The 12577-nt window shown below is 43.6% G+C and overlaps 1 protein-coding gene across 4 annotated transcripts in view; it reads right to left on the bottom strand.

Annotated features, from left to right (window-relative positions):
- Positions 1–12577, bottom strand: part of ILDR2 (immunoglobulin like domain containing receptor 2) — a 62657-nt gene that overhangs the window by 19873 nt on the left and 30207 nt on the right. The window contains exons 4-6 of one of the 4 annotated variants that reach the window (XM_058540157.1): positions 5901–5957; positions 2997–3143; positions 1706–1882 (exon numbers count right to left, since the gene is read on the bottom strand). The exons of 1 other annotated variant lie outside the window; for it this stretch is intronic. In XM_058540157.1, coding sequence (XP_058396140.1) covers positions 1706–1882; positions 2997–3143; positions 5901–5957 — 381 coding nt within the window. The remainder of the gene's footprint in view (positions 1–1705; positions 1883–2996; positions 3144–5900; positions 5958–12577) is intronic. 2 more of the 4 variants (XM_058540155.1, XM_058540154.1) reach the window with 2 other exon arrangements.

Here is a 12577-nt window from a genome sequence, read left to right as displayed (position 1 = left end):
GGAAGTGGGAAAAAGCTGAAAACAGGAGAGAAAAAGTATGTGCCATTCTCTGAATAAGAATCATTTTATTATGAGAATCCATTAAATATAAAGTAAGGGGGAAAGGGTTCTGGTGGGAAGGAAGGAGAAGGAAGACAAAGAAAGGGGAAGCTGCAAATAGAGTTAAGACAAGTTTCATTAATGTCCCTTTGCCCCCTCCATCCTTTGGGAAGATGGACTATATTGTCTTTCTCTCTCTAATTCCTAGTGTGTCCTTGATCATTAACTTTTACTCCTCAGCCTGTGACTCATTCCTAGTTTCAGACGTCAGAATTCTACTAATAGTTCCAGGGAGAGAAAAAACACAAAGACCAATTACTCACTGAGGATCTCTACTCCATCCCCGGTCTGGTGTTGACAGCTCATTAAGTGGGACAGATACCCTTCCTGCTGCCCACTGAAGGCAGTCTAGATGCCTCCAGGGTAGCAATGTCTTTTTACCAACCCTAGTGGCTGTCCACTTCTAGGGATTAAAAAAATCACCTCCTAAATCTACTACACACACAATTCTAACCTTTACTGCTCTATAATCCGGTTCAGATGCCTCCAAAGCGACATTTTAAGGCCCTCCACTCCTCTACCCCTGTCAATAACCACAGATTCTTGAGGCCCCAAATGGGGCTAATCTCCATCCAGATAAGCTCTCCTTGTCAGTCATTTCATTTCTGCCTGTGATATGCTCCACTAGACAACTTGGGGTTATCTTGAAGCCTCCTTTTCCTTCATGCCCTGAAGTCTCACTGCCTCCTCTTTCAGAGTATCTCTCAGATTCACCCCCTGATTTCAGCTCCCATTGTCTCCATCATAATCCAGATGTTCATGTGTCCCACCTGAACCACTTCAGTCACATCTCAGCTCGTGGGCTCTGACTCCACTCTGTCCCACTTACCGCTCGCCTTGTCAGTGTGTCACGTGTCCACTCAGGAATCTGCCTGCAGTGGCCTCACTGGCTATGGCACCAAGCCCCCACTCTTCTGGAGGGGTTTCAAAGCCCTCCCTAATCTGGCTCCACCACATCCTTCCACTTTTTTCCAGTCAGACAGATGAGTTGGATGCCATCAAACACACACAGTGTTCTACCAGCTCTGTGCTTCCACCATGCTGGCATTCCTGTGGGGGTGCAGCACCCCTTCTCTGCTTTCCTAATCCTTCTCATTCCTCCAGCTCACATCTCACCTCTTCCCTGAAGACTCTGTAATCACTCCAGCTCTTTCTCCTTTGAACTCCCCATACTACTCTGTAGCATCCAATTGTCTGAATAAAGGTCCATTCCCTCTCCCTGTGTGGCCATACTGTGTGTGGGACAAACGAGGTCCTACACTTCCTGGTGTTCCTCACAGTGCCTGTCACAGTCCTGAGCACTAGGTAGGGATGAGATAACTATTTACTAACTGAATGATCAAAATTCAAGGCATACCTTGCCTCTTTTTCTTATCATTTTAGTTGAGGAGCCTGGAAAGAAAGCAGGGGGCAGCTATGTCCTGCAACCCTTAGAAAGCCTGACATGCACCAGAAGATATCTGATACAGCTGGAAGGATCCCGTTTCCGTAATGGAGATAATCATTTTCCAAAGAAGCATCACTGAGCTGAGGGTGCTTCTCAGCAAGGAACCAGAGTGGAAGCCAGAGAGAAGCACGGGGCAGGGCGGTCTGGAACTACATTTACCACTGTGGCTTCCTCCAGTGGAGTCACTTGGTGCCAGGGGAGGTGGATGCGGCTTGTCCATCAGCATGCCAGATGAAGGGGCTCCTCCCAGGGGGACAGAGGGGATGGAGTAAGGGCCAGGGACACCGGAAACAGAGGGAGGGTACCCAGCCTTTGCTGCTTTCCCTGCTTCATACACTGTGGAGGGAGATGAAGAGCAAGAGAGATTATATCGTCCCACCCTCCGCAACCCTCACACCAAAATCCCTGAGGATGTGCTTAAGGGAGCTCCTGGATGTGAGCCTGTGTGTGCATGTCTATGCTGTGCGTGTGTATGTGTGTGTGTTCTCCTAGGCCTGAATTGATTCATCAGAACCACCCTCCCAGACTCCTCCAGCTCTGCCAAAAGGCAGTGACATAAGGAATTACAGTGTTTAGTACCTGGCAACTGAGTAAGCGGTACTGGGAGCTGTCACAGCAGCCTCCCCAGTGACATCAGTGGCCCACTCTTCGCCACACTGTCTGTGGGCTGCCTCAGCCCCTCTGGAGGAGGCCCAGCAGCAGGGCTGCCCAGGGCTGCTTCCAGGAGGATCCTGAACATCTTCTAGAGAGGCAAAGCAAGCAAGGGGCTTGCACATGGTCCTGCTCTGTGATCTCAAAAGCAGAGCAAATAACCTGACTCCTCCTGGAAACTGCTTTATTCCTAAGGATACTCAAGACACATGTGTCTCTCTCCTTCAAGATGTGTTTGGTTTATGGCAGAGGTTCCAAACTTAATGCCTACATGGGTTTGGCCAGTAAGTTAAAATTGTGAATCCCCAAATGAGAACTAGTTCCTTTGTGGATCATTTTGTCATGGGAGTAAATAAAACTCATCTGTGGCTGGATGGTACCCAAAGGCTGCTGTTTGCACACTCTGCTTGTAAAAAGAGGAGTTCTCTGCCTGTGAGAGGCATAACCAGAGAAGGTTTCCTCTAATTTGAATGCCCAGGGAGAGGGCAAAAGCCTTACCCCACAACCTCACCATCCTGAACCTGCCTTTCTATTCATCAATGGTGTCAATGAAAATTCCAATGCAGGGGTGAGAGGTGTGGATAAAAAGCATGGAGAGGTGCATGTAGGTGAGAAGGCAAAGAAGAATGGTCATCTCTGGAAGCCAGGGGCTCCCAGCAGAGGAGACAGTCTGGAATGACCCACTTTTTGGGTGGAAGGAAAGGAGGTGGAGAAGGGACTCAGGGCACACAGCTGTCCGATGGAAAGATGACATATCTTTTTATCACGGCATGTCTCCCCAGTTGGTCACTTTACTCACAGGCCTGAGGGCAGCAGCAGGAATCTGGGCAACATGGGCAGCGGATGTAGCAACAGCAGCTATGAGGGCAGCACTGGCACCAGCAGATCCCCACCAGGACGAAGAAGAGGAAGACTCCCAGGATCACCAGGCCAACAAACACCCACTCTGGAAGGACGCACAGAGAAACCCACACTCGAGTCGGCCCAGCATCAGGACAGGCACACTCTCATTGGTGTCTCCCTGTGAGAGGAGTGAGTGGGAGGGACCTGGGGAAGAAAGCATCTCATAACAGGGCACAGAGTCCCCAAACTCAGGAGGAACTCGGAGAGTGAGAAGTGGAGACCCTCCCAGGCTGGGCCGTGGGTAAGAGGGAAGAAGGTTACCTGGGTCATAGTGAGCACACAGAATGACCAGCACAAAGCAATGGAGGAGTTTCAGGGCCCCCTCCTGGGGAAAGGGTTTACCATACTGATTGTAGTGTCAGAACAAGTATGTGACAAGAGCAGAAAGACTCCTGGCTGGGGAGGGGGGAATCTTGCTTGCTGAACTCTGAAGTGCTGGGTTCTGAGAATACATATCTTTTGTAGTCAAATTATTCTTATCTATAAAAAAGTGTAAGTCCTGTAAAAAAAGTTCTCTATGGCTACATGGTCTAAATTAGAACATATTTAGGTGGTCCAGTTCCATTATGTATTCATCTGCTTTCCCTGCTGCTCGCCCCTGTAACACCTTTCCTGTACTCAGCATCAGGGCTGACATCAAAACCTTTTGCTTATAATTGTACAACAAACCATGGCTGGAGAAAACTAGAGACATAGGCTCAGAGAGAGAAGACGCTGTCCTCGACCACCCCTCGAGGATGGTGTGGTTTGATCACGCTCAGGCTGACCATGCTAGATAGCCAGCACAGCCATGGGCTAAAGTGGCTTAGGGCTTTGATGACTGGCAAGACAGACACGTGTATATCTGGCTGTTTGTTAACTTCTACTATTTTCACAGCTCTGCCAGAGGCTGAACACAAATTCTAGTTCATCTGCCTATCCAAAAAATGAAGAGAAAAGAAATAAATTCCATTTGGCTTAGATAAAAATGACTGTGGCCCTCAAGTGACTTGTCTTTTGGGACTTGGCTATAGGACCCAACTTCCCACAGGAGGACTGGGACACACTGGAGTGAGCCATGATTTCCTTTAAAAGCCAAAAGATTAAAGTGATTCATTTTGATTGAAAGCCATCTACCCCAAATCCCTTTACAATGAACTTCAAGTACACATTGTTTTTCCTGACTTTTGGTTATTAAATATTCCTTCAATTAAACAGGCATTCAGTTAGAGCTTGAGAATATGACATTTTTGATTTATAAAGGGTTTTGTAAAAATGGTAAAATTATTTGACCTTTGTTTAGAACATAATTTCCTCAGAGGGAAATTTCCAGAATGTCCCTCCTCGCTCATCCATCTGAAAGACATTCAAATTAACCAGGTCACCCTCTCTTTAGTGAGGAAATGAGGCCTTGTGCCCGGCCGGAATGTTGCTGAGGACAATAGACAGCTGAGGGCTTTCACCTGGGCCTTAACAATAATATAATAACATAGTGTAGCCTGAGGTAGATCCGAGCTCTGATGATTACATGAGCTGTGTGGCTTGGTGGCTACAACTTGGCTCAGGCAGTCAAGGGTAAAAGACTGCCAGGTTACCTTGGAGAAACAAAGAATGTTATCCATGAAAGGATTCTTGCAGTTAAAAGGGAGGAAAATTGAGGCATCCAGGACCAGATATGAAAAACAGTAACTGTTTCTTGGGACTGGGGGATATAACATCTAGTTTGAAGCAATGCAATGTAACTTTTTTTTTTTTTTTTTGTGATGAACAAATGTGTACAAATTGACAGAACTCTGGATAAGGGGATCACAAAGAGATATCTATTTGTGTCCTTGGGATCAACATCCGTAAGAACAATGTCTATATTTGGATTGGCCAGCTAATGGGAAAGTACGAGGAGGATTCATGGAAGAATAATCAGTGAAGCTCAACTGTGAAGACTTTGGATGTTTCCTAAAACTTGAATCAAGTCAAAATCAACGGCCAGGAATATTTTGTATCACTCTGTTGCTCTCAACTATTAAGCAGCTCTTAACGCTTTGGCAGAAACCCTCCAAAGCAAGACTGAATCATACCCTTTCCTACTCCCTGAGTTGGGATATGTCCTCTCCCATAGTTCATTCTTGTTTCTCTCTGAGCCTCCTTCCATTATGGACTATAGTGCTGCATCAAACTGATGTTGGCTTGTCTAGGCTGGTGTGTTCCACTGAAGCTACATAAAAAGACAGGTGTGCATTTGGGGCAGGTGTCCCTGACATATGGTCCAAGGACTCCAGGGACTTAGGGGGTCCAAGAAGCCCCTGAAGTTGTACAGACCTACATTGCTTGTAGGTCTGTATGTGTACTTTTCAAGGGAGGAGGTGTGCCATAGCTTTCATAAAGTTTGAAAAATGTTTTGAGATAGTTATAAAAGGCAATTCAGAATAACATAGTTATAAACTAACGAATGGGTAGACACATAACTTAGGGAATATGGAATGCAGATGAATAATGACTCTTTTAAGGATACTTATAGATATCTGGGTGTAGCTGAGATACTGAGATGGGCATAGAGACTGCCAAAGAGACTGCATGCCTGACACTGAAGGACTGGGTCCCCATCTCAGCCTATTGTTAATTAGCATTATTCTTTTAGGGCCTAGTAGCAGAAGAAATACAATTTAAAGTCTCTTCTAATGGGCCTAGTTCATCCTGGAAAAGACCACAGACGTATATAGACAAATGTGCAAATAAATTAAAGGAGCAATTAGTGACTAATGCAGAAGCAAGACAGATGGAGTGACAGAAAATTAAGTAAATAAAGAGTTAAATGACTGAATACCTGGCATAATCTCCACAGCAAAACTGGGCAAGAGATCAGCAAGCAGCCCTGTCCTGCCTAGAAGAGGTGGAAGGAAAAGAAGAAGGAAAGAGGTTACTCCAAAGGAAAATACAGCTGAAGCCTGGCTGCAGGTGGCATCATCCCTACGTGGGCTTGGTCACTGACCCATGCTGTTTGTGGTAGGAGAAGCACAACACTGAGGCTGGGCTCAGTCAAGAGAATGACCTTCTCCATCAATCTTTGGCAGCCATCTAAGTGAACTCTGCACCTAAACTAGATGGAAGCAGAAACAGAACTTTCTCTCCAACTATTTATAGGAGGAGGAAATCTCTGCTCCAAATATGAAAAACCCTGCTTGAGCAGACTGACATACACTATCTCCATTCATTTATACATCCTTCTCCACACATTTTATTGGAAAGTCAAACCTGTCTGTATCCAAATGTTCAATCTACATTTTCATACATCCGTATACAGTCCTATGTCCATATAAAAACAAAAGTACATATTTGGTTTTAACTCAGAATTATCTCACTATGTGATTCTATTTATAGCCTAAAGATATTTCAATGATTAAAATTTTCAAAGGCAAGGAAAGATAAAGCTAGATGAGTTACACTCTCTTCTATACTCCTTCTGGCTTCAGAAACACTCTGTACATATGTATATGGTCTGGCTTTTCCATATGGCACCTACAGCTGGCACTGTATAGACCCAAGTACCTTCTGTGTGATATGGAATAGAAGCTTAAGAGCTGGTGTCAGAACAGGTACCCCACAGGGCTCTGGAAGGCAAAGAGCTGTGCAGGAAACAAGACACTGGAAGATGTGGGGGAGGAGGTTAGTCCTTTTAAAAACTAGTCTGATTTACAGAAAGAAGTGCTGAATGCTTTCACCATGTTCTCCTATCAAGGTAAATGTACAGGCTCTAATATGACTTCTGCCCCTGTCCCAGATAACTCTCCTACACTGAAGCCTTGCTAATAAACAAGCTGCACTAGGAAACAACTAGCAAACCACTCTCCTTTCAGACTTGTGATGGCAAAAGGTCACTGTGGTACCTAAGCATGCAACTGAACTTACTTCATTTATGTGCATGACCTACGCCTCTAGAAGAGCTCTGTCCAATAGAAATATAATGTGAGTGATGGGTAATTTTAGCTTTTCTAGTAATCACATTAAAAGAGTAAAAAAAATTAAATTAAATTAATATGTTTTACTTATACCGAAGTAGCCAAAATGTTAACACGTCAAAGGCTCAGTAGCCACATGTCGCTCTTGGATAGCACAAAACTAGGGGTCTGTTTCATGCATATGGATGGATGTGGCTCATTTAGAAAACAACTTTTCCTGTTGAAGTTTGTAGAGCTGCATTAGAGAAAAAGTTACCCATGTGTGTGGTTTATATTTTGAGTCTATAGGTCATGGTTAGATGGTCCTCTCCTCCATCAAGCCACCCCACAGAAAAGAAGCTCTGACAAAGGTCAAAGAAAAAGGAGCTCCTCCAGGACATGAGGGGAGGATGCTGTAGCAAGGGCAAGGTGTTAGGGAGTCAGTAAAGGGATCTTGGCTCACTTCATCTCTTCTTAGTTCTCCTCAACTACACAAAGCCGGTGTCCTGCTCATGTCTCCTGTGGGTAATGGTCCCACATTTGAAAAGTCAACTGGGACCAGCGTGCATTAAGGGAAAGGAAGCATGGAGTGGGTGACGTAGGCTAGCTCTGTTTTAGGTTTTGGCAAGAAGGGTTTCCTTCTTTCTGTCTTCCATCTTGTGCAGCTGACATATAAGAATGGTCTGCTGCTTGTGAGGTCTCTTGGAACGACAAGTGGGAGCCCAGTGGGGCATTGGAAAAAGGCATCCTGAAGGAGACTTCTGAGGCTGGCCTTTGGCTTAAGCTTTCACGAAAGGCTACGGCTTTAGCCTCTCTAGGTTCTAGCCTCTGAGACTCACATGTGGTCTAGTCCAGTTCCCTAGGATGGGAGGCCAGACAGGGATTTGCAGCCAAGTCTGAGCAAGTGATTAAGAGCATGCATTGATCTCATCTGGAGTGTTCTCTGTACAAATATCTCTTGGAAACTCAACAAGGCAATAGACAGCTAATCAAGGATTTGGGAATTTGGGATCTTTCACATCTCTTGAAGATGTAATTAATATTAATTACTAGCCAACAGCCAATGATAAAGAAGTCAATATACAGTATTTTTAGCAAGCCAGTTATTGGATACTTACTTAATGGTGTTTTTTTTTTAATCTGGACAATTATCACTTCTAAGTATATCTCTTATTGTACCTGAAGATTTTCTTGAATTTACTCTCTAGTTCTCAATCTTATCAATGTTTTGAACATCTCTGGGTGTGCTATAGCCCAAGGCATTAATTACACTCATAATAGAAATGTTATTGATGATATAAGCTACAAATTTGTACACTCTCACAGGAAATGAGCTATGTGATAATTATTAACTATCAAAATCCATACATTCACAGAGGATATGATGCTCATATGTGTTCTATAGAGCACATCATATTGGAGAAGGCTGTGGCTGGGAGTCAGGGTACTTAGGGCAGCTTTGCCATTAGTTTACCTGGTGACTACTACAGGCAAATTACCTTGTCTTTCTAGGTCTCAATTTTCTCATTAGTCAAATGAAGTGGTTGAATGAAGTGGTCTGTAGACAGGGGGACCATATATCTTGGTTTGTCTGGGACAGTCCTGGTTTATGCCTGTTGTCCTGGTATAATTATTAATAGCACCCTTTTTTACTTTCAAAGTGTCCTAGTTTGGACACTTAATTATATGGTCACCCTATCTATAACATTTTTAGTTCTCAAATCTGCTACTCAGTGATGAGAGTTGCAAACTCAACTCTATGTTTATAGGAACCAGCAGGCAATGCAAAGACGTGCAGCTGGCCAAATGTAATACAACAGGGAGCAGCAGGGGTGTGGCACACGGCGGGTCATGGGTCTCTAGGGGCTGCTACTGCTCACCTCTAGCCAATTGCTACCCTACAGGAATGTGTCTTCAGGGCTATAGGTCCTCCTATTTTTCAAGATTAGCCAGACCCCATATTTTTACCTACAATATCCTGATTTTCGAATGTTGGCAACTGATTCACAGATTTTTAAAAAGCACTGGACAAGCCATACAAAATATGTTTCAGGGCTGTACACAGCCCGGAGATCACATGCTTGCAACCACTGAGGGGTATATAGACACAGATATATTTATGAGCAGATAAAACACAAAAGCTGGATTCCCCCACAGGCTGTTTAGGTTACATTGATGGTGTTCTGACATTGCCTCTACAGAATGTTAGTTAACATAAGCTCTAGGGATCTATGATCAAATTAAAATCTGACGGCAATAGTATTACACACTAAATTCTTAGCTCTTCTTTCTGGGGAGCTGGAATGGGCATCATGGAAGAACAATGAAGGGGCTTTCATTTTTTAGATTTTTTCTTTTTACATTTGTAATTGAAAAAATTAAAATAAGGATAGGGTGGTATCAAAAATATGGACAGGAGATTCACATAGCTTGTCACTCCAACAGAAAGACATACATCAAGCTTCTCATTCTCCCTGAAGCAACAGCCAATAGCTGATGCTTCAGAAGAAGGTGAAGGCTTCCCTTAATGCACCTGTGTAGTGTTAGCCCCAGGGCAGCATGGTGACAGACTTCTGCAGTAAAGTGGGTGAAATTAAATGTCTTCAGAATTCAGAACACAGTAGGAGTTTTGGGGTAGCGGACAATACCACTATACCATGTCAACAGTAGAGAGACTGCAAAGCTCTGTGGCTTTTACACTATGACTTATATTTTATTGGAGCTAAAAGCATTTTAAAAAGTGGATTTATGCTGGAATCCTAATATTTCTGAAAGTCATTTTGTTTCCAGCTTCTTGCCTAACAATTCCTAAAAAATGCTGTTGCCAGCTAGAAATGCTCCATTTTTTCTTCCTATTCTATTCTGTCACATCCACTGCAGGTCTGATCTTAGAGAGTCTAAACAATTGCAGTAAATACATTCCAGATTTCGGCAGCACTTTAGCCACACTTGTGAATCACTGTCATTCTTCCACGATTCAGTTTAAGAGAGGCAATTACAAGTCACTTTAGTGTTTGAGAAAAGGATGGAAAACAGATCCCGCAAATAGAAGGCCACATTTTCTCTTTTCAAACCACAGCTCAAACTATCAGTAGAAAATACCGTTTTCATGTAAGCACTCAAACAGTTTTCCCCAAACCTTGCAGAATCCATTACTTTTAAGAAATTTCCACATGAATAGACCAAACAAATCAGGCATGCTAATAGTTGGTACATGCACACACACTGCCAGTTTCATACCATACCCTCACACACTTCACAGCCAAAAGCATTCACATACTTTGGCTTGAATGATCAGGCAGAAACATGCATTGTGAATAAAACAACTTACATACCTTACCTAGAGGATTCCCAGTTTCAGCTGTTTTCTGCCACTGACACCTTGACGTTATCCCCAACTGAACTCTGTGCATACTCCTGAGAACCAGCTCACTTCTGGAATGGCTCCAGTTCATTCATTCATTATTCATTCATTCAATCAGTCAACAAGGAAATGTGTACTGTGCCAGGTGGAAACACAGAGAGGAACAAGACAGTCTAGCCCACATAGCCTGTCCACCAGTGTGAGTAGAGAACTCAGTTTTAGTTATCTGCTTCTGTGTCACAAGACCTTACTGAGGTCAAAGGACTTTGTTCCTGCCAAAGCCAATGTTTTCATCAGCCTTTCTGCATTTCTGACATCAGGTTCCACCCAGTCATGAGGCCTTTCCCCAGAGACACAGCCCTTGCCTGGTTTCCCACTTCTCTTCCACTCACAGATCATCTTTGCACATTTCACTGCAAACCTCATCCTAGTGACATTTCCACAAGGTTCTGATACTCTTTTCTTGGTAGGCCAGGCCCCTCAAGGCAGGTTTACTTACCTTCTTTACTAAGATAACCAGCTAATCCACTTCTTAATCTCCTGCTTTGTTGAAATCCTTACCACACACAGCCTAGGCGACTGTTCCCCCAGAGCCCTGTAAGGATGCTGCTCCTTCTCCATGCTTCCGAGGACCACCGCACACACCTTCATTAGGGCACTTCTCTCTCAGCTGCAGTGATTCCTTTACGTGAGCTCCACTAGCAGGATGGAGACCCCTCCAGGGCAGGGACTGTGCTCTATGCTTGGCATCTCCTGCAGCCCAGCATGAGGAGGCACCTCACCCATCACTACCTTGAAGTGTTTCCAGCAGCAAATCCCCATTGTTTGGTATGCTGGGCTTCTGGCTGGACTTTTGATTCACTGTCATGAGAGTGCTTTTTATTCATTCGAGATGGAAATAGGCTCTTAATAAGAATATGAAGGAACTGTTCATTCATTCAGCACTATTCTATGTACTGGAGAATGGTTAGCACCCCTGGACTCAGGGCTCAATGCCAGGAGCATCCTCTAGTCATTGGAACATCCCAAATGCCATCTTGCCGTCTAGGGGGATTAAAGCACCACCCCACCCCACAGCCCACAAGTTGTAAACTACCAGGCTAGGGTATTTTTAAGGCAGCCATTACAGAGAGATACAATATGCATACAAATTTTAGGCAAAAAAATTGTTTTTATCTCTACTCTTAAAATTTAAATCCAAGTTCTGATTATTAGCCCAAGCCTTTAAAGTGCAATGGAAGGTACAGAAGTTCTGGATTTAGGACAAACTTGTTTTCAGATCCTAGATCTGCTACTCAATTACTTGATGACACAGATACATTATTTAATGATTGGAATGTATGAAAGGAGGGGAAATAATACTTCCTTCATCCTTATGATGTCACCACTGCTGACAGCACAGTTAACCTCCATTCATTTCTTTGAACTTATTAACTTGGAGCCCTCCTTGGGTTTGCCAATATGCTATACAAATGAACCTTCGTTCAGGACGATCTAGAATACTTTTCTTCCCAAGCTCCTTGTGGTTCCCTTCGTCTCCCTTCTGTTTAATACACATCTGGGCTTCAACCCACTTCCAAGCTTTCCTAAGATGCCCTAGATCCATTTATCAGGGACTACTGTAGCCGCCCCCTGTTCTCTCAGCTCCTAACCCTCCAGAATGTTTCTCTCCTAAGTCTTTGAGGAGAGCAGATGCCTTTCTCTGGCCCTCTTAAGTGTAAAGTTGTTTCTATGGCTATTTGGAATCCCAAATAGATTGGGAATTTCCCCAGGGCACACACATCACTGTTCTTATTCTATATTCCCATGGCAACCATGCACTCAATAAATATAGTTTATGATTATCCATCACAAATGTGGATATAGCCTCCCTTTCTTTTATATATATTTATAAACTATATATTTAAGCATTTCACGTGTGTATTTTGTGTGTGTGTATCTTTTACCTTTTAGTTCACTTTAAATTATAGTGAATAATTCTGACAGTGAATTCTCTCCACAAAATGACTAGTATTAGACTATCCACAATTAACTGTTAATAAATGCTTCGGGCTTTTTGGCAGTGATTATAAGCTTGGCCAAAGGTACTGACTTCTTCTATTCACATAGAATTCTAGAATCAGATTTTATAGCTAGAAAGGTCACCTCTCAGAGGTCACCTAATCCATAACCCACTCCACGTTTTCAGAAATCTGAGGCTCA

Source organism: Diceros bicornis, chromosome 4 (assembly GCF_020826845.1).
Source record: "Diceros bicornis minor isolate mBicDic1 chromosome 4, mDicBic1.mat.cur, whole genome shotgun sequence".
Lineage (NCBI taxonomy): Eukaryota > Metazoa > Chordata > Mammalia > Perissodactyla > Rhinocerotidae > Diceros > Diceros bicornis.
Note: the sequence above shows the minus strand (reverse complement) of the source record. Positions and strands in the feature narration are given on the sequence as shown.